The sequence below is a fragment of the Cyprinodon variegatus genome, unplaced genomic scaffold, assembly GCF_000732505.1.
Source record: "Cyprinodon variegatus isolate N-32 unplaced genomic scaffold, C_variegatus-1.0 Scaffold1189, whole genome shotgun sequence".
NCBI lineage: Eukaryota > Metazoa > Chordata > Actinopteri > Cyprinodontiformes > Cyprinodontidae > Cyprinodon > Cyprinodon variegatus.
Window position 1 is genome coordinate 36,831 of NW_015151642.1, and position 21,655 is coordinate 58,485.

General features: G+C 36.6%; 1 protein-coding gene across 5 annotated transcripts; it reads right to left on the reverse strand.

Moving 5' to 3' along the window:
- Positions 1-2,554: 2,554 nt before the first annotated feature.
- Positions 2,555-21,564, reverse strand: LOC107102023 (dysbindin-like). 5 transcript variants are annotated; one of them, XM_015401161.1, is made up of 5 exons: positions 21,296-21,564; positions 10,314-10,371; positions 3,403-3,552; positions 3,180-3,323; positions 2,555-3,098 (listed from the first exon to the last, which is right to left on the reverse strand). In XM_015401161.1, the coding sequence occupies exons 3-5, from the start codon at positions 3,521-3,523 to the stop codon at positions 2,827-2,829; spliced, it is 537 nt and encodes a 178-aa protein (XP_015256647.1). In that variant the 5' UTR covers positions 3,524-3,552; positions 10,314-10,371; positions 21,296-21,564; the 3' UTR covers positions 2,555-2,826. The 5 variants fall into 5 exon arrangements, with proteins under 5 accessions (XP_015256647.1, XP_015256645.1, XP_015256648.1 ...); XM_015401159.1 differs by lacking the exon at positions 10,314-10,371 and having other exon boundaries at positions 3,403-3,555; positions 21,296-21,342; positions 21,443-21,543; XM_015401162.1 differs by lacking the exon at positions 10,314-10,371 and having other exon boundaries at positions 21,296-21,342; positions 21,443-21,486.
- Positions 21,565-21,655: the final 91 nt, after the last annotated feature.

The window sequence follows — 21,655 nt, forward strand, 5'->3', positions numbered from 1 at the left end:
TCACAGGTGTCTCATCAGGTGAAACTTGTAGTTTTGGCAGCTTTTAATTTACAGCTTTCAAGACGTCACAGTTAAGGAATCTGCTCCGATCACTTTTTTGTGTACATATGTATGTGTATATATATATATATATGTGTGTGTGTGTGTATATATATATATATACATACAGATTTACAGAAATACTACACATTTTAACTTAACATGAACAACACAAAGCAACATAATATTGTGAAGGAATATTATGTTTGTTTTGCAAATTTTCTAAAGCATAAACAGATACGATGCTAAACGAGTAGCACGGTTAGCTATGGTTACATCTGCAAGCTTTCTTACATCTTTCTTTATGATGTTTCTCCTTGGCTCCATCTCTGCCCTATTCTGGCTCTACCTTTCTTATACCTCATCCAAAATAGTTAGTTGTCCTGAGTTATTTTCTTTTTTTTTCTACTGCTATATGTTTGGTCTTCTAGATCACATTGATGCCACGTTTGCTTATGTCCTTCATTCTATCTCTTTTCTCCCACTCTACAGTATTTATCAAGTTCCACTCATAACTATACTATAATAGGAGCGTAATCTCTTCTGTTCCTGTTTGGCTGTGACTCTATCCTGGGTTAAAATATGAGCTCTACTGCTACCAGCGATGTCTCGGTATAGAGATGTTGGCCATAGGCCTGTTTCTAGTGTAGTCCTGTTTATTTTATTGTGTCCAGCAGAATTGGCTCAGATCTCATCTCCTTGGCTGTGTCTTTCCTGGACAGAAACACCTGTGGGGCTAGTTAACAACTAGTTAACCTTTTATGTCTCCGCTTCTCTGCAGGGAATTTTTATCTGTATATTGCTGCTTTTTGTATGTCTGTTGGAGGAGCATGTCTTGGTGGTCAATCACTGGATGCAATCAGCTAGTCTTCCTAACCAATCTGACAGTATTGTCTCTGTAAAGTGCCTTGAGACGATATGTGTTGTGAATTGGTTTTATGTAAATAAATTTAATTGAATTAAATTACAAGGTTAGCTTATCTATATATATTCCATTTGTTCTCTGGAAATCAAGCTTAATCAGTTCTGGTAAAGAGTATTTGTGATAAGTTATTCAAAAAAATTTTTTTGAAATCCACTGGACTTTGTTTCCAAGTTTTGACGACGTTTTGCTTCCTATCCAGGAAAGTTTTTCAATTGAAAATGTCAGGAATAGCATTGAGTTTTAGGTTTTATACAGTAGCGCAACAAATGCTTGTTTTTGTTTTGAAAATATGAAAATTGGAACAGACGAAGGGGGTCCACCCATTTGTAATGGGGTTTTTTTGTAATTGGCTTCTTTTGTTAGACTGCAATACCACATACCCATCTAGGTATCTGAAAGGTCGGTCATTAAAGGGGATTTTTGGACTGGCTGAATAGACGAGGTCCTCTACTCTCCTGTACAGTGTGTGGGGCTGCAATGATAACGGGAAGGGATTAATTTAACAGGTGCATTGTAAGTTTTTGGAGTCCACCACCTCTTTTTAACGTTTTATTCTTTCTTAACATAGACGGCTTCCTACAAGTATTTGAGATAAGTATTTTAGAGTTCTGCAGAAATTTTATAGTAACATTTAATTCAGGACTCTGTCTAGATCATTCTTACACATGGATATGCTTTCCTCAGAAACAGTCCAGCTGTGTATTTAAGTCTGTTGTTGCCAGAAGATAATCCTTCACGCTGAAAAATAGTAATGTTTTGTTTTCTTTCTGACAAAATGCCTCCCCACAGCATGATGCTCCCACCGCCAGTTTCACAGTAGGGTTGTTTTTTTTGTGTGATGTAGAGCTTTTGCCCTGTACCTCTCACAATTTTTTTTTTATGTTATACAAAAAGTCTTCCACATGATTGCCTTTTCTCCTAAATGGCTTGTTGTCACCTTTAAACTTTCAGTGGTTTTATTGTCACAATGGTTTCTTCTTACAAGGCTCCCATAGGCAAGTTTTTTAGATAGTAAACGTAACAAGAACTGGTCCTTATTAGGAGTAGCTTCTCCAGAGTTAAAATTGAAAGTTGCTTCCTTACTGAATCTCTTGTTAACCTCGTTAGGTGGACTACCCAGGCTTGGTGGCTTTATTTCCTGTAATCTCTCCATTTTGAAGACAAGTTACTTTTACTATTACTTTTCACTTATTTTTCCTTCAATATTTTTCCCTCATTTAGTTATTTGCTTGTTTGGTTGTTGTATCTGTGTAGGATCCAGGACCTCTGAGCAAGGATGGAAATCTATTCAGTTTGTTTATTGAATCTGTTAGTTATATTTGTTTAACCAAAATGATCACTAAACAGATTTACTTTAAAAAAAAGAATACCCCAATTTCTTTTCTTTCACTCTGCACTGTTGATCCCTGCTCAGATGATGGCATTGTGAACTCCTAAACTCTTGTGAATTTCTACTGCAGTGTTTGAGATTAGCCTGAGGCAGATATTTGTTCATTGAGAACAGCAGTCAAACATATTCTCACATTCATCCAAGACATTTAAAAAAAAAACTAATGAAACAGCTTCATTTATTTTATCTTTATTCCTAGCAGAACACAAGCTGTAAAATTCACTGTTAAACAATTTATTGTTTCTTTCTGCAGCATCTTTTTTTTTTCTATATGCAATTTCTGATCATCAAACTTCTTTCATGGTTTCATAATACTGTACCAAAATAACTGTTTTCCACAATAAAATAAAATAAAATGACAATGTAGAAGATCAGTCTAATGAGAACAAGCATATTTACAATTGGTGGTCATTTTTTTTCCAAAATGTCCTCTTCTGGCTGAAGTCTTCTCTGCTGTACTATCCATACACAATTATTCAGCACAAGATGATTCTTTGCAACAAGAGTGTACACTCTGAATTTTCTTCTCCACTCCTGGTGAAACGCCCCTCTTCTTCTCTGTGCTGTTTTCCTCTTCCTCGTCTGACCCAACCAAAGGCGTGTCCCCTCCATTGATGTTGGCGACCTGGCTGTCAGAGGAGCAATCTGAGGATGTGGAGGACATGCGGGACTTGCTGTCTAGGCTCTCAAGGACGTGTTGAAACAGCCCGTTCCTGATGGCCTCCTCATTGCTGTTGCTGCTTGCTTGTATTTGGAGTCATAAAGTGAAATGTTTAAGACATTTAAACTTATTTATTTGGGTTGAACTATGATCCAGTTTAATACCTGGCATTGGGGAGGACAGCACCCCTTCTTCCCCCACAGAGCTGAAGAAGACGTCCACAGGGTCTTGATCAGAGAGGTCAATGAGCTCCATCTGGTCGAGGAGGTCTACATTCACCTCCATTGAGGAAATACTGCCAATTGGAGCTACAGAAAAGGAACATAATTAGTTTAAACATTTAAAGATTTTTGTAGTGCAGAACTCTACTATTAAATTCCAGCTTACGTCTCCTGTAGTCCCTGATGCACAGGTGTGCGGAGGACAGGTATACATCTACTTCATGTTGAAAGACCTCCTCAAAGAAACGCTGCCTCTCTCTAAGCTTGAGCTGCTGTGCTGATTCCATGTCTGGGCGTCTCTGGGTGAGGTCTGTCTCTGCTGGGAGGGCAGACATTTCATACACACAGTTTTAAGGTCACACAGCTTTGTACACTACCAGTAGTAATTTGGCCAGTCAGGTGATGGCACAAGCACTTAAAGGTATAGTGGAGGATGTTGTTTTTTCCCGGTGGATCATCAAAATAAGTGGTCCTCCTAATGGTCAATCATGATGGTGATATCTTTACGTAAGGCCGTCCTATGTGCTCGTCCCCATTTTTACTTACCGGTGGTGAGTCTGACATAGTGGAAAAAATACAAAACCTCCTTTGGAAAAGAAACCTGGAAGAACAAAGCAAAAAACAAACTTTAAAAAAAACCGGCAAGAAGAAAAATGGGCCTGGGCAAGCCCCTAAAAAACGTTTAAAAAGCAATCCCCCCCCGGAACGAAGAAAAGGGGTGGGCAAGGGCAATTTCCTTTTAAAGAAAAAAGGCAGGGCCTTTGACAAAAATCCCACAAAACACCCACAAAAAACAGAAAGAAGAGCTCTCCACGCTTAACACTCTAACCGATGCTCAGAGGCATATAGCCAACAATAAAAAACGAAGGACCCCATGTTCCCATGTATAGCTGTGTCTTCTAGACAGTTAGGTAATGATGCTGACGTTTGTGTGGGATTGCCCTTAAGTCAGCATCTTTAAAAAGGTATTTAGCTTTTGTTCTGGCATTTAATACCAAACGATATTTATCTTAATTACACAAAACCCATCTCAGCTGTGAATGGTTGGATCCATGTAGGCATCACATGCTCTGCTAAGCACAGCTGTTTGTGTGAACTGCAAAACTTCATGCATATTTCAGGACCCTATAAGAGGTGTAAGCCAGAGGAGGGCAACATTGAGCCGTAAGTGAGCCTTAAAATAATCTAATTTCTGATTTTATTAACAGGATGTAAGAAACATAACAATGACAGTGTTGAGGATTATAGATTTTGCATCTATATCAAAGCAAATTTCTTAAATTCCCATATCCATCAATTATCTGCATGAAATCCAAGTTTTACTGAGCTCATCACCAGAAGTTAAAGATGGCCACACTTTGCTTGCCCACACATTTCCAGGCCTGTTCTATAGATTCAGAGTAGAACTGTGACTCCTCTCGCCAAGTTAATCCTTTTTGAGAAACCATGTGATCCAATTTCCTTCCTCATCAGCATCACTGTAATATAAGCCGACTGGAGCTCCAAAGCAGCCAAGTAAAGACTTGAGTTCAGACAGAGCAGTAACATAAATAAGGGGTTCTCTGTTTAAGGCTGCAAATTTTCTGTTAATTTAGAGACAAACTTCATAAATATGCAAGGTATTAGTTGAAGAACAAACATGAATTGAACAATATTCTTCTGTGGAAATTCTAACAACTGTTATCAGTCCAGCTGGATGACAGAGCAGTGTTTGAGCTGCAAGCAGTGATTATAACCTAGCTAACGAGGATTGAACTAATTGGATCAGTCCTCTGAGTCATCTCTAAACTGAAAGTAAATTCAAGCTTTAGTTGAAGCTCTAGTAAGTGGAGGGCCCAGCAATCAGCACCTTAAAATAATCAAGTGAATGCATTTTTAGATAATAAAAAAAATATGTCTTGTGGCAATAAGAAGCAGCTTGTGATCCCAGACTTTCAATCAGGGGCCTAACAATAAGTAAAGGAGCATAGAAAGTGCTGCAAAAACCTCCATCTCTGGAGGAAGAAAGCAGAAAAGCTGATTTAAAAAAAGCAACAGGTTGTCTTGTTTGGTATGCTGCATCAGCACAGTGCTCCCCGTGAGTCATGACCAGGCGCTCATCTTCGATGGAGGCATGACAAGGGCCTGTCAGAGTAGCTCTAAGCTGAACTTAGTGACAGGGTGTTGACAGGGATGGCAATGAGAAAGAGAGAGCTTTAAAAGGAAGACTGAGGATGTTTTAAAGCACCAAGGGTAGTCCCAGCAACCATACATTAGCCTGGTTTATTAGTTTAATAAATGGGGATGTCAATATTTCTATTATCAAATTATCTACACTAGCATTGAAAACAAACTGTTGAAACTGTTAAAGATCAGATTACCACCAGACCAACTGGAAGACATCCACATTTTAACCTAAATGGAATAGGAGTATAGCGCAAAAACAATGGTCCATTGCTCACCTCCTTTCACCCGTTCTTGAATACCCATGTCAAATTAAAACTTCATATCTTTAAAGCGAGAAAGCCTCCCCAGCCATCTTGGCCCCCTGTAAAAAGTATATCTAATCATTTGTTCTGTCTTTAGGTATTTGTGTTACCAATTATCTGTCAAATCGCCCTTAAGAGATCTTTACCAGTTATTCTTTGCATACATGTTTTAATTCACCCCCCTGTAGACTTTGAATAAATAGTATTATGGGATTTCTTCAAGGTCCCAAAGCCCTGAGGAAGCCCTAGACAAACTACTACCTCTTGCCTGTCAGTATGATGTTCTTTTTCTAATATTCTGTTATGTTTTGGTTCAAAGTATTCTTTTCCCTTGCATATTAAATCAGTATTAATATCTATAACAATGTTCTCATATCAAATAGTGTCACTTCGACTGTTATGTGTATGTTAATCAAGTCTCAGTTTAAACATGTTGCTAAATGCACCCATGTGTACCCTTCATATGATAGATAGCATCATATGAAGCATACGAGCATCATATTCCTCGTATAGCAGAAGATTTCACACCCTTAATCCAAAATAACCATGCAGTATTCAGAGGAGGAGTAAATCAAAACAAAATTTTTTACTTAAAATATATGACATTACTTGGTGTTGCTCGAAGGATATTTCATTTCCTCCAATTTAAGCTTGCACAAAAGATTTTACTCAATGTGAAGACAGGAAGCACTTTATCCGCTGTAATTACTAAAGTGTGAGTGCTCTTTTATTGATTATTATTGCCTTAGCATTAATTAATAATTTATCGTTAGGCTCATTTAGGTATATTTCCTTTTATTTTAAGTTAATCAGAATATAGCAGACATTAGCTTTTTTTTTTGAACGATAAATCTTCAGATTTATTATCAGTAGAACATGTTTTTATGCATGATCTGATTTGTTTTTAATATAATGACTATGTCTTGGTGTCAAAAAAAGCCTAATACTAATAGTTCATTTTGAGGGTCATCTCTAATCATTAATCTACAGTTTTTCACTGAACCTTTGCAGAATGTGAAGAGAGCAGCAAAGACAAAACAAGATGTCTTACACATGAAATAGGCCTTCTTGACATGTGACTAAATGTGTACTATGTCCAGCTGACAGTACCGTGCCAGAGATAAGGCAGAGGGTTTGTTTTGGAAAGCGTCTAACCTGAGCTGGATTAAATTGATTCCTTGTAAGGCTGCAGGTTTAAATATAGCTGCTTATCCTGGTTTGTTTTCCCACCCAGTTAAACACTGATTGATCACGTCATTGATTGTTTCCACTTAGAGCTCGATGCCCCTGGGCAGCTAAAGGTTAGCTACAGATGTGTATCCTCACATCGATTTTACTTCCCTATCCACGTTTTTTCCTTTTTTTCTACCACATCAATTCAAACGTTACAGCTTCTCTGGCCACAGACGACCCCACTGACCTCAGAGTAACACAGAAACTCTCATGGGAAAATCTTCAGCCAAAGTAATGATGGGATTACATGCCTATTGTAGCACCACTCTACACAACAGTCATTGGTTTTGTAGTAGATGAAGAGAAGGCTGTGATAGATTTCATTCACTCAGTCTTTTCTAGGTCCTTTTCCCTCTCTACCTTCTCCCTCTTGTTTTCTGCTTTTACAATAGGACTTAAGAAGCAGAGGTCCATAAGATCCGCTGGAAAGGAATGTCTGGAACAGACAGAAACGTTTTTCTCCACTGAAGAAGCAGGCCGGATGTGTCTGCATGCTACCCTGCATCCCCACATAAAGACAAAGTCAGATCTTTGGCTCATGCAGCAGGCAAATAAAGGACTCTTTCAAGACAAACGCAAAGGCAGAGATGTAACAGAATGGGACTGACTTCTCTCCTTCGAGATAATGCAAGTTCTAAGATTGCGTAATTTGGGTTTTTGTCATGGCATATTGAAAAGGGCTATTCAGCCTTAAAGAATTACTACAATTTTAAACAGTGACTGGGTACAGTACAACCATATGGATCCATGTCCATTAAACTTTTTACCATTATTTTATATCATTTTATTATTTGTGTGTTTAACTACAATTCTATACCATACATTTTGCTTTTTTTTTGTAGTATCTGAAAAGTGTGGAATGTTTTTGTATTTATGCCCCCAGAGTCAATATCAAACCACATTTGGCTGCAGTTACAACAGAGAGTTTTTAGGGTCCATCTGTCTCACATGTAGAGACAAAAATTCTGATCCAGATTTCTTTTCCAGATAGCTTCAACAAATCTATAATATTTATATTAAGAACACAAATTGAAAGAATGATTATAAATTAGATTAAGGTCTAAACTTTGACTGGGCTGACATAAGTATGATTGTGATTAATTGCAGCTCTAGTTTATTGTCCTGTTGGAAGATGAACTTCCACATCAAGTCTTTTGCTGCATGATCTTGGAATGGCTTTGAATTGTCAGCTTTCGTATAAGTTTTGCAATACTGCTTCCAATTTCAGACAGTGGGGAAAACACCACCTTTAAAGAATTCGACACTTATAGGGGATAGAAACCCTATCCAACTTTACACTCTTCCTCAACTTGACTTTATCAGCTTGGTCAGCACTCAGTGTAAATGGTTATGTTGGAATTCAACTAATAGAGACGATAATACAACTACTACTACTACTACTACAACTACTACAATTAATAATAATAATTCTTATAATAATAATATTATTAATAACAACAGCTGGAGAAAGGCACCAGAACCTGCGCGACCCCAGCTGTGATGAAGCGTGACAGAAAATGGATGGATGGATAGTAATAATGAAAATAATAATAATGTTATTATAACAATAATAAGGCCTTAGTGTAAATGTATGCCACACTTTTCAGCTTTTGTTTCTACTGAATTTCATTTACACCTTGCCTTGTATGGATCAATTGCATGAAATCAAACTAAAATACATTACAGTTTCTTGTTGTGACAAGAACATTTTTGAATTGAATGGGTGTGAATATTCTGGGAATCTGGGACAGTAGAGTAGGCACCCTTTTGTTTATGTTAGCGTGTAAAGCCTGAATTATGTTTTTTTCTGTGCTGTGATGAGGATGGAAACATAAAAGAGGTCAGCATGTCATCTAAGGAGCGGAATTCACTATCCCTTTATGATGCTGGATCATATAGCAGTCAACTAAATCTGATCTCTTCACAGCACAGTGTCGAGTACATGTACCTAAATGAAAAAGAGAAATCAGGTCACTCTTCCTGTCTGTTTAATATCTGGATGGCACGTGTTTCTCTCTTGGGTGGCGGTGGGGGGGGTGTCAACTGCCCACTGAGCTACCCCCGTTTAGAAGCGTCAGCTGCCCAAACATCAGCAGTAAAGCATTGATTCCAGGGCTAAATGAGGGGATAAGAGAGCTCAGTGTCACCCACAGGCAGTCATTAGGGCCATCAGTGAGCTGAAAGAAAATGTGAGCTCACAAGAAGCTCCCCTGTGATGAAGAGAAAGAAGGTCAAGGAAGTGCAGAGAAGTACTTCTAACGAAACATTTTTTCTTTTGTTTTGACGTGTCATCTTAGAAGTTAAACTTCTGGTGAAAAGACTAAAACCGCCTCTGGAAATAATTACTTTTTTCTCCACTTTGATTATAAAGTAGTTTGCTACATTCCTTCTTTGGTTCAGTCTAAGCCAAGTTATTTGCTAAAAGGTGGTTTCCCAGCCCAAGTGAATGAAGTAATCCCTGTTTAAATAGCACTTATCCAGTACATACAACCAAGTATTGCTTTACAAATACCCATATAAAGAGCAGATTGAAAAGAAAATATTTTAACCTCTTTCATCCCCTGCTTTTTAAACAATCTCTTTAGGTTGTACTCAGTAGGATTGTTTTCCTCAGTTCCCCCTCTCCTATACTCTCTAAAGTCTTCTGTAAAAAAAAAAACTGATGTGGAGACTGAGATGACCATAAGAGAGCATTGATTTGGCCCTATGTTATAGCATAGTGATGGTGTCAGAAGGTTCCTATATGCAGGACCCCCACTTCTGATGGTGAGCCCCAAGGCACTTGTGGCTACAGTGTAGCTTACCAACATCCTTGTATGTCTATGTGTGTGAATTAGCGAATAACTGAAAGTATTCTAAAACCCTTTGGAGTGCCATGACTTGAAAAGATGCAATATACAGTAGGTGCAGGCCATTTGCCATGTGTTTTGGATCATTATCATGAGCCTGTTAACAGATCCAATAATTACCCATTCTAGGTTTGCAATATACCAACAGGACTTTTATTTTGAAATGCATTTTAAAGTTTTCTGTCCTTTCATTGAAAATCTTTCCAGGCCTTTAGGGGAAAAAAACAGTTCCACAAAATCCTTTATTCTCCACTTTATTGAATGATTGGTTTGAGCTGCTCAATCTCAATTTGCTCTAACTGAAGCACATTCAGGTCCGACCAGCATTTAGCAAGCGGTATACTAATGTAAAACTCTTTGATTGATAACGCCTCTACCTGTCAACATGTGGTTGGAGGTTGGTTGAGGACCCAAATGCAGAGATGAGGGAGGCAGAAATAAGCTCTTGCAGGTTTAATGAAGTAACTAAGGAAAAATCCAAAAATACAAAAGAACCAAACAAACAGAAAACATCAGGAAAAACTCACATGGGGAACAAGAGACGAGGGAGCATCAGAACAACAACAAGGAACCAGCATGGAAGAACTGCACAAGAAGAGTATATATTAGAGACAGAACAAAGACTTGGGTTATCAACTGATATGGAGCAGTTGTTAATGGAAGAGACTAGAAGGGAGCTAGGGGAAAGGAGAAAGGCACAATACGGTGACATAGTCACTAAAGACTGACTTAAATATAAAACAAAATGGAAAACAAACTAAAGATCAACAAAACAGAATAACTAAGATGACTAAAAACTACAATCCAAGAGGGGTAAACCATAACACTACAAACCTGCTCAATGAGAATTACAGCAAGATGTACATGGGTGGGACTTCCGAATTGGAAAAGTCTGTTTTATTTCAATATTAGTTATTTAGTAAAAACTAAAAACTAAGATTTATTTAAAAATATAACAAATCAAAAATTAAAAAGTACATACGTCTTAACAGTAATTATTGACTTCTTCAGGTTGAAAAGAGAGTTACTGTGTTTTTATATATACCGGTATCTTTTTTTACCCCAAATTAACAATCTACCAAAAAGGAAAGTTTTGAATATCTTTTTGGTAGATTATTACAAAAAGTGGATATAATCTAAAGCTTTTTACACATCTCTTACACTTTTTTCTCTAAAGTTATCTAATTACAATAAATAGATAAGTGAATTATCTTTCCTGCAGCTTCTTAGCCTGTCTGCACCAGTGACCTCTAAACACAGGGGCCTGCCTCAGGGGTCAGTTTGAGGTTTAACAAATTCAGATTCAAATCCTCAACTCTAAATTGATCTAACCTAAATCGGGAACTCTGAGTGTTCGGTTTCACAATGGCTGCTATCAACTAGTTCAATCAATTTTAACCAGGTCCATGCAGAGTTAAGCGCGTGCGCAACAAGTATGAAAAGCAATTATCAGTGGAGCACTGATTTGATGAGTCACCATGACAAAAGTCAACAAGAAGTGCCTATTTCACCTCACTGAAACTNGTTTAAAAGACAGAGAAACAGCGCTACAGCTACAAAGGAGAGGAAGATGGAGAAGATTATTCCTTGAGTTAATGCTTAAGTGTATATGAAGTGGGAAGGCAGTTTTCACAATTATTAAAAGCCCTCCTCTCTATTGTTCTATTTTACTAAAATAAGATTCTTTCTGATCAAAATCACACTTCTAAATTACATTTTTGTAGCAGAAACTGAATTTCAGAAAGTAAAAAAACAAAACTAGTAAGGATGTTACTAGTAACAAGACTAGTAAGAATTAAGCTTTATATATCTAGAAAACTTTGACGGTTAAATGGCCATTCTGAAATTTATCAGCTTGACTGAAAATTTTTTCATAGTTAAAATAATGCAAATGCTGACCAGTGTGTTAGAAATATGGAGATCTGAAATTAATGTAATGACATCCAGAATCTTTATTGTAGATGTGTAGAAGCTCATTTTGTTTGAAATGATCATTCAAAGTTTGTTTTAAATCCTAATGTGTGTAACATTCCAGTGAATGATATAAATGTATATATATTTTATACTCAAAACTACGACAAAAATCTGACTAAATCAGAAAATAAAACAAAATTATTGGCTGTAATGAGAGTGGAGACAGCGGATACAAGTTTAAAGAAGAAACCCTGCCAGGTTAGATGTGGAGTCAATGTTACTACGGTGACTGAAAAAGATTAAGGGAACTCTCTTTGTGAATCGGAAAAGTCAGAGTTTCCCTGTTTTCAGGTTTGGAAAACTTAGAGTTTTCGGTAAACCTGCCTCGTGAAACGGACCCCAGGGGAAAACTGAGTAAACTGGGCATCCTTTCCAAAACCCCTCATAGGTTCTTGCAACAAGGGAGGGTAGAGATGCAGGCCATGACGCAGTATCTAAGTATAACTTTCCACTGCACTGCACTTCCTTTCCACATTCCTCAAAATAGGGTGTGGCAGTCAAACTATTAAAAACATGTTTTCCAGGGTTCTTTGAACTCTAGATTGTCTACTTAAGCCCTAGCCCTAAAAAGGCCTTGTTTACAAGAATCAAGTTGCAAGGTTTGTGAATTATTCATTAGCTGCTGATGCTTTGTTATAAGTGTGTTTTTCAGCTGGTGTATTAGCTGAGGCTGTTTGCTGGGACAAAGCTGCATCCATCACCGTGCATTGACACTGACATCATCAGTTTAAAGCCTCTCTTTCATTGCACCATGACCCACAATAGGACTGTTTATAGGTCATTGTCCTGTCCCACTAGCCTCCACATGTCTAGCAGCAGACTGTCATGAGTTCTGATTAACACAATAGGCTTTACCAGATGATAACGCACTGATCCACGGTTCTTTCCCACACTGGCAAATCCTCTTACACAGAACGGTTACCCCTGAACAGCAGAAGGGTGGCATTTTTCATCTTTTTAAAGTAAAGTGCATTGAAGCTGTGGGGCAGGGTCTGCAAAGTTTATACACTCACTGGAGTTTTTTTTATAGTGATAATTCATCTAGATATTCCAAACAAGAGATTTTTTATACCAAGCAGTGATGTGAAAATATTGATTCTCCTTTACAGATTTATACTATTACTACTTTCTGCCACACTGAAATGCTTCAGCTCATTTAACATTTTAATATAGGACAAAGATATCTTCAGTAAATACAAAAAAAATCGACTCAATATAAAAGAAAGAAAGCTATCCACACTATCCAGATTTTATGTGAAAAGCAATTATACCTCTGAAGCGATTACTGCAGGACCTGTAGATTTAGGAAATCCCTTAAATACAAGCCGTCTGAAATAACAAAGCAAGTTGAAATACCTCGTGAAAATAGACAATGCCTTGATCCAAAACAAAAATTGGAAACCCTCCAACTAAGATTAATTTTAAACCATTCTACAAATAACAGGAATGTAAAAGGCTGGCAGTTGTCACAAAGATTTGCTTGTCCCAAAGGTGGCAAAACCAGTTAATGGGAAATAACTTCATGTAGCTTTTCCATGTTTGTTTACTTGGATTTGGAGGGTTTGAAGCTCAATATTTCAACTACAGAGATTTAAACCAACATGTAGCAATCTTATGTAATTAATATTCTTGAATAGAAAAAAAAACACTTAATCTCATGGTTAATGAAAACTAAGTCTTTGATTTTCAAAAGTTTTTTTTTTTTTTACAGAACTATTAAACTGATGGCTGGGATTACATACTTTATATTAGAGCAAGAACTGTAAAATAGAGAATAATAAGTGCAATAAATTGTAGGGAAATTTTTCAAGGATTAAATTCAAAACATATCACTTATGAAAACTAAACCATAAGTGTTTAGAGAGGGTGCTCCCACTTCTGCTTTTTCTCAATAACTATTATTGTTATATTATTCAATCACTGCTGCACTTTAAAGAATGGAAATGTTATGGGATTGCCCACCAAACCAATATATAACTAACACCAAGAGAGAGTAAAGGTGCCAATGTGAGAGGTTTTGCTGTTGAGATTGATTAGTTGCACAACATTGAAATGAAAGTACCATCTTTTAAAATGAGGCTCTGCAAAAATTGTATATATTCTGAATATCTTGCTTTTGGTTTATAAATCTCCTGCCATTCTTCTGGGATGTTTAATAGGAGGAGAGGAGGATGAGGGAATGAATATGATACTACAGGCACTCATGGCAGGGCAAAAGACGAAACTAATCAGACATCCGTCACAGCTGAAGTCACACTACATCATATTCACAGAGATCTTTTTTTTTTTTTTTACATTGCTTTGACTGGAGTCATCCTTGGTTATAAGAGCACTAAATCACCAGTGTGTCTGATTACAACGAAGAACTACACATTATGCATTTTAGGTGTTTTACACAGTGCTTGTAACCATCCATATTGTTTTAGGAATTTAGTTTAAGAATTGAAGGATCTAAAAAAAAAAGAGATGCTTAAATATCTCAAGTTAATAACTGAGAATTGTACAACATGAAAACATACAATCTCTTTAAGTTGGATATCAGTAATTTTGTGAGGTATTATGTACTGTAAGTATTTTTTTGTTTTGTGTCTCAGCCGGAGCCTACTGAATGTAACAACAGGACCAAATTAATCTAAAATACATTTTCAGAATCTCCTTTCCAAATAAAGATTAATTCAGAAGTACTTTGTTCAAATATAAACAAGGCAACCTAGCATTTTAACCAAACACAGATTAATCCCTCAGGCTTTCATCTGTCCAAGTCAAGTTTTAAGGTTGCATCTCTTTCTTTTCCTTTGGACATTTTTAAAAAAACAAATTAAGCTGATTCAAATGCACAGGCTTGCAATGTTTAAACTTTGTTACTATTAATTTTATTAAGACATTCCTTCATGCCTGTTGAGCTGAATTACACACCATGATTAAGCACTTGGCTGCTGCAAGGAGTTGCTTGACACACAGCAATTAGGAAATGAGTATAATGCAACCATTGATCCAGGTAATCCTGGTTGTTACAATAATTTATACAAATATGTCTGAGAATTTGCCAGGAAAAGAGGCCAGCTATTTCTTTTTCAGCCATACTTAAAAATGCATTGTACATCTAATCTAATGCATCTAATATTTCCTGCTAAAACCTGCCTCATAGGTAGTAATCGAGACCAGAAACTAGGAATACAGTTATTATTAGGAATCTCCTTGTCAACATGGGGCGTGAGGTTGCTTTAGGACCCAAAAGCAGAGATTAGTGAGACATAGAGGAGTTATTGTTGGTTTAGTGAAAGACTGAGGCAAACATCCAAACACACAAAAGATACTGAGAACCAAACAACCTGCAAACATCAGGGAAAACTCACATTAGGAGCCAGAGACGAGAAAGCAACTAACAACAAGGAACCAGCACTGACAAACTGCACAGGGAGAGTATTTATGCGAAACAGAACAAAGACTGGGGTAATGAGATGATATAGAGGAGTTGTGGATGGATGTTACTAGAAGTTAACTAGGGGAAATGACACAGGCACAAGGGGGCAACAGAGAGTAACTTAAGACTGGCTTAGATATAACACAAAATGGAAAATAAACCAAAGATGAACAAAAAGAATTACTTAGATAGTGAAAACTGAAAACTAAAAAACTCAAAGTCCCAAAAGGGGAGAACCATAACACTCCTGGTCTGATCCTAGGAAGTGGCTCAATTCCTGATCATTACATTTTATAATTATTTGTAACAGTACTCCTCTGTTTACTTCAGTATCATCTTGAACAAGAGGCACACCAGTTTTGCTAATTCAGCATATTTCACTTAGAATACAACCCTTTTCACGTTTTACAGTAATATTTACAGTGAGAGAGGTGCTGCAATGGCTTCCCATCTGTTCATGTCATGCGACCAGCTCAGTTAGCAGCAAAAAGATTCCCACACATAGCTATGGTTGTAGCAGTAAGATACTGAAGAATTCCAACAGTATTTTCTGCATGTTTTGGCCACAAGCAAGGAACTAGAATTGCAGTAAACTTTTTTTTTGCAGTAAACAATGAGTCAATTAGCAACAAGTTACATTAAAACAAAGCAAGGGCAAGAGTACTAGCAACAAACCTAATATAAAGCAAGCACTGTATATGGATCAGCCTAATAAAAAAAAAGAAAGATCCCTTGAAAATTTATCAATTGGTAGATTAGTCCTCTGTGTTTTACCCACCCTTAAGCTTGTTCTTAAGGAGGGTTCTATAAGCAAGGGCCTTGCTGAAGAACCTTCAGTGAAAGTCTAAGGATTAAATCTGTGATCTTGCAACCTCTCTAGAACAAACACACCAACCACAAGGTCACAAATTTCCAGTTAATAATAGTAAACAATGATGTTGACCTCAAGGCTTGGACAAAATCTTTGAAGAAAGAATCGTGGGGAAAAAAAACGCATGTCTAAATACAGATGAATTCTAGAGTGTACTGTGGCTTATAACCACACCATACAAAAGCAAGTACTACATATACCTAAAGGTGTGTATGGACAGAATCCTGCATTATTGTTTTTATGTCAGTAGTTAAGGCAATAATTTGTGCCAAATATCTCAGGCTATATCTGTATAAGCCAAACATGCATTAGAAATTTAAGAGTTTTTATGAGCAAACCTAATTTGGTCATAAAATCTATTTCCTTTTTGTCATATTCCCAACAAGCTGCTTCAGTGTATTTCTAATATAGTAAAGTACTTAACAGGTTCCAACAGCTTCTTAGGTTATGATAGCATTATAGGATACAGTATAATTTTCCGAACATCTGTATTTTCCACATTGTCATACCTCAAAACCCTCAAATAATTTAACAGTTTTGTGTCATATATGCAAAGACATAAGGACATCTTAAAAGTCTGAAATTAATTTGTTTTTAAACCCCCATCTATTCTGATGCACTGAAATAAAATTAAATGCAAACCATCATCTTAAGATGTCAGCAGAAGAGTCATCAAAGTCAACCTTTAAATAGCTTCACTACAAAGACTTAAAGAGAAACCTTTATTCCACTCACAACTCTCACTAGCAGCGGACTCAAGCAAATATTAAAACCTAATAGAGCCGAGTATATAGGGAAGCTGATAAAGCAACAGATGGGGGACAACTTCTCTGGAGTCAAAGCCCTGATCCATTTTAGTCTTGTGAAATCTCTGAACTAGATGGTACTAATTAAGTTTCAGATCCTATCTGGGTTACTTTGTCTATGAAAACAGACTGCAATGAGTCAACTCTGACGGGATCTGACAGAGCAATCCCATTAGGAAGAATAGATCTTTGTCTGTATTTCTGCTTTGGTCCCAGTCCAACATTACGTCTCTGTGTGTGAGTGTTCAATGTTTGGCTACCTTGTGGGGACACTGTAAGTCTAATTTCCCAGGAATATGAGACATTTTGTGGGGAAATGAAAGTGTGTGAATCAGTCAATATGTCCCTTTAAGGAAATGTTCTCTTCTTGGTTGGGAGGCTACGGAGTCAATTGAATTTAGGTTAGATATGTATTGGTAATAGGGGGAGGGTTTGGTTGAAAGGAATGGGAGATAGAAGTCAATGCAAAGTCAACATGTGTGCTTAAACTTGCATGTGAGTGACAACTTATAATTCCTTTTCATATTATCCGTACTTTACTAATAAAGTCATTGAGGGCGGAAGGGTGTTCTTACAATTCTACATAAGGTCTGACTTTGGGTTAGGTATGTACCAGTTATTATTAGGTTTAGGGAGAGGCTCAGAGTTAGGCTGGAACAGGTTAAAATTAATGGAAATGAAAAAAAAGTCCTTGATGAGCCTGTTTAACCTAGCTGATGTTTGTATATGTTCATATTCAAATGCCTCCAGAGAATATGACCTGTTTGTCTAGTACTAGTGAGAAGGAGTTAGAGTGGTTAGTCAACATATCTTTCATATTTTTTGGCACAGGCAGCTCTTGTGTTAATCACTGCAGATAACAACCCCAAAGGTAGCTATTAGCTGAACAGTCACACTGGCTTTCATTTATAAATGTTACAAAAATGGAGATTCTTCTTAGCAGTGGTACTGTTGAACATTAATTCAGTTCTCCTTACTTATGTCAATTTAGCATCATCATACGGTGGCCCTAAGGTCTAAATCACTACAACATTAACAAAGCACAATTACCAATTACAAAAGCACTACAACATTAACAAAGCACAATTACCAATTACAAAAGCACTACAACATTAAAGAAGCACTGCAACATTAAGGAAAGCACTAAAACATTAACAAACCGGAAGAGGTATGTCCCAGTGGGAGACCTAAGAGATTGCTGATTGGACTGCAGCTCATTTTACTTTGGAACCAGAAGTTATTCTGGCTTTAATTTGTTTTTTAAAAACATGAATATTCTCGGTGATCCAAACCTTAATAGGACTATTCATGAATTTTTTGAATCCAAGCATACATATGAGGTGATACGGAACATGCTCCGGACCAACCCCGATGTGTAAGTTAGTATGCTGTCAGTAAAGACTCATTTGCAGGAAGGCGGGCTGCATAGAAGAGGCAACTGCTCTCCATTTCCTGATTTTAGTTGTGCCATTATGACCAAGCTGAGAGGACCAGGGCAGCTATTTGGTAATCAAACCATGTGGCAGGTTTATGTGACATGTTGTGCAGGGCAGGATGGGACAGTCTGTTGTTCTAGAAGTTAAGTAAAGAAAAAATGTTGCACATCACATTCATGCAAACAGACATAGAGATGTGTATTAAAAACTGAAGTAAGCACAAGTCTAATGCTACTTGGATGTGCTTTGGGCAGCAAAAAGGCACCTGCTGATTCATTTTTCATGCTTGTACACAGTAAGTTCAGACGCAATCGTGTCAAGTGTGCACAGATGCTTCGGCTGTTCCTGCGTTCAATGGCAGAGAGCGTCTTTGCTATATTTGCTGTGATAAGTGGGTTAAAAGTAGTAATGCCACGTTCAGACCACAAAAGCAGCTGGTTTACATGCAAAGTCAACGGTTGCTGTGCATTAAAAGGTCCTGCAGCAGGTAGAGCAGCAGGAGCAGCGACTCATGAGCTGCTAAGCATTTGAGGCATGGGGCGCACTTCACGAGCAGCAGCTGCTCGAGTTGTAAAAATTGAACTTTTGCTGCTGGATGCGCAACATCAACCAATCAGAGAAGCTGAATTCGGAACTTAAAATTTTAAGGCTGGAAGTAGATGTTAGATTGTTTCAGGCATGTGGTACAAACTGAAGCACCAGAATAATCAAAGCAAACATATTTTGCTGGCAGGTTTCAACATTTTAAGTTAAGGCGTTAATACACTGTTTCAACGGAGTGATCATAGAGCTGTGATCAATCTTTCTTTATGCTTTCTTTAATCTTGTAGTGCTTTCTTTAATCTTGTAGTGCTTTCTTTAATGTTGTAGTGCTTTCTTTAATGTTACAGTTTATCCTGTGTCAGTACCACATATCTTGCCATGTGGAATCATGGATACAAAATATGTTAGCATAGTTCTAACTCTAAGACAACAAAGTAAATTTTGTAAAGTTGTTGTCTCCGTAAATTCTTTATTGCTTTTTGAAGTGGGGTCAAGTTTCCACTGTTGTACTTCAACAGGAAAGCAAAAAATTTTGCTATGTCATCCATTCTGGCTATGTATCTCCTATAATTAAAACAATATTATTCTTTTGGACTTAAGGTTTATTCCCCAATTACCCTATGGTTTATTACCCACAAAGTGGTCAAATAATCTCTAGCTAATTCATTCGGTAAATTTGATATAGCTTTAGGTTAGTCTTCTTTAGTGCAGACTGAGAGTCTGCAAAGTGTAGCATGATATTAAATAATGTTATGAATATATAGGCGTTACAACATTTTTGTAAAAGTTCTACACATTTAGTAGACAAGTATATGCATAGTAGATCTTGCATCTCAGCATGGCTATTCTAAACATATAAGGTATTTAAACAAGGCCAAGAAACAGTTTTGTTCAGCTGGTAATAGTGTATGGCAAATTTGTTAAACGTTTAGCAAACCAATTTGTGTGGCTTTCTGTAATTAAGAAATCATAGACATTTGAAATATATGGCAGATATGTATGGAGGATAAAAAGTGCCAAAATTAAATAAATAAATACAGCATTAAATAAATAATTAAATGTGTCAATAATTAATTAAATGTGGAATTAAATAAATAAATGTGTTATTCATTAATTAAAACCACGTCACTAATATAAAGGGCCACAATTAAATTAATAAATACAGCGATAAACAATTAATTAAATGTGTAATTCATTAAATAAATAAGGAATTAAATATATAAATGTGTCATTAATTTAATAAAATACATCTTCATTTTATTAAAAAAATATACATAATTATTTCAGTGTGCATTTAATTATTTCATGGTCCTGTGTCGCAGTGCATCGAAACCATTAAAAGAATCTCTCAAACACACCCATAAAAGTTAGGGGGCGGGGTTAACGCGAATCGAGTCTCTGTAATCGATTTGCTTCGCCTTAATGTGCAGGGTGACCAATCAGGTGTTAGATAACCCCCCCCCCCTAACTTTAATGGGTGAGTTTGACAGATTATTTTAATGGTTTCGATGCACTGCGACACAGGACCATGAAACAATTAAATGCACACTGAAATAATTATATATAATTTTTTAATAAAATGAAGACGTATTTTATTAAATTAATGACACATTTTTATATTTAATTCCTTATTTATTTAATGAATTACACATTTACTTAATTGTTTATCGCTGTATTTATTTATTTAATTGTGGCACTTTATATTAGTGACGTGGTTTTAATGAATGAATGACACATTTATTTATTTAATGCCACATTTAATTAATTATTGAAACATTTAATTATTTATTTAATGCTGTATTTATTTATTTAATTTTGGCACTTTTTATCCTCCACAGATATGTAGTAGTAGGATGGGTTATTTACTGAGATTCCCTGAAAACAAAAACAAAAAAAATAATTTTATAAGTGTTTATGGATTGTTGTTTTAATTTGTTCACTAATAAATGCTGTTTTTTCTTGGACTTTTCGTGTAGAAATAAACTAATAATGTTTAACTTCAAATTAACATTACTTATATATTATATTTAATTTCCCTCTGGGATTAATAAAATATTTCTGAATAGAATTAAAATGAACTACTATCTAGAATTTTTTTAAGATTAGATTTTTCTTACCCAAGGTTTTGCGTTTAAAATCTGACTAAGTAAGCATGGCCGACACACCCTCCTGTTATGATAAATTAAACTTTACCAGTCCATATTTGGCCAAGAACTAGGTTAACAAAATGGTACAAGTTTTAAACCTGCAGCAATAACATATGTTTTTAGTAATTATTGTGGGGTTATTTGTCCATTTAAATTTACACATTTGAATGTAAGGAGAAATGTAAACAATAAAACAGACATACGCTCACACACTTTAGTACTAATTTCCTATAATGTTAAATCTGGGTCAAAATTACCATCTGATTAAACACACGGGATTCAGTTTCATAAGTTTTAATATCACTTACAAGGCAGAAGTTTGTTTTGAAGGTTGGCTGATGAGGAGCTCATGATGCTGAAAAAGTTGTTAAAAACAAAACCATCGATCAGATGTAAAGAAGGTTAAAGGTCAGTCTCCTCAGAGTTCAACCAAAATCCAGTCAAGCATCTCCAACCTCCTCTTCTCTCGTCAACTGGTCCAAAGTATCCTGATATAGATTGCCTCCCCACCGGTTCTTCTTCCCTGCTTCTCTTTTTCCTCCCTGAGGGCAGCATTAGCCACTTGGATGAGAGCTAGAGCAACTTTGTGGCTCTGTGGATCAAACCAGCTGACCAATGACAGAAAGGAGGGAGGAGTTGGAAGAGAACAAGAAAAGCAGGGAGAGGAG

Excerpts from the sequence above, each read along its gene's own strand:
- LOC107102023 (XM_015401159.1), bottom strand. The coding sequence starts at position 21,338 with ATGAGCTCCTCATCAGCCAACCTTCAAAACAAACTTCTGCCTT. Across the intron at positions 3,324-3,402 it reads CATCAGGGACTACAGGAGAC|CTCCAATTGGCAGTATTTCC; the intron begins GTAAGCTGGAAT and ends CCTTTTCTGTAG. Across the intron at positions 3,099-3,179 it reads GCTGTCCTCCCCAATGCCAG|CAAGCAGCAACAGCAATGAG; the intron begins GTATTAAACTGG and ends TCCAAATACAAG.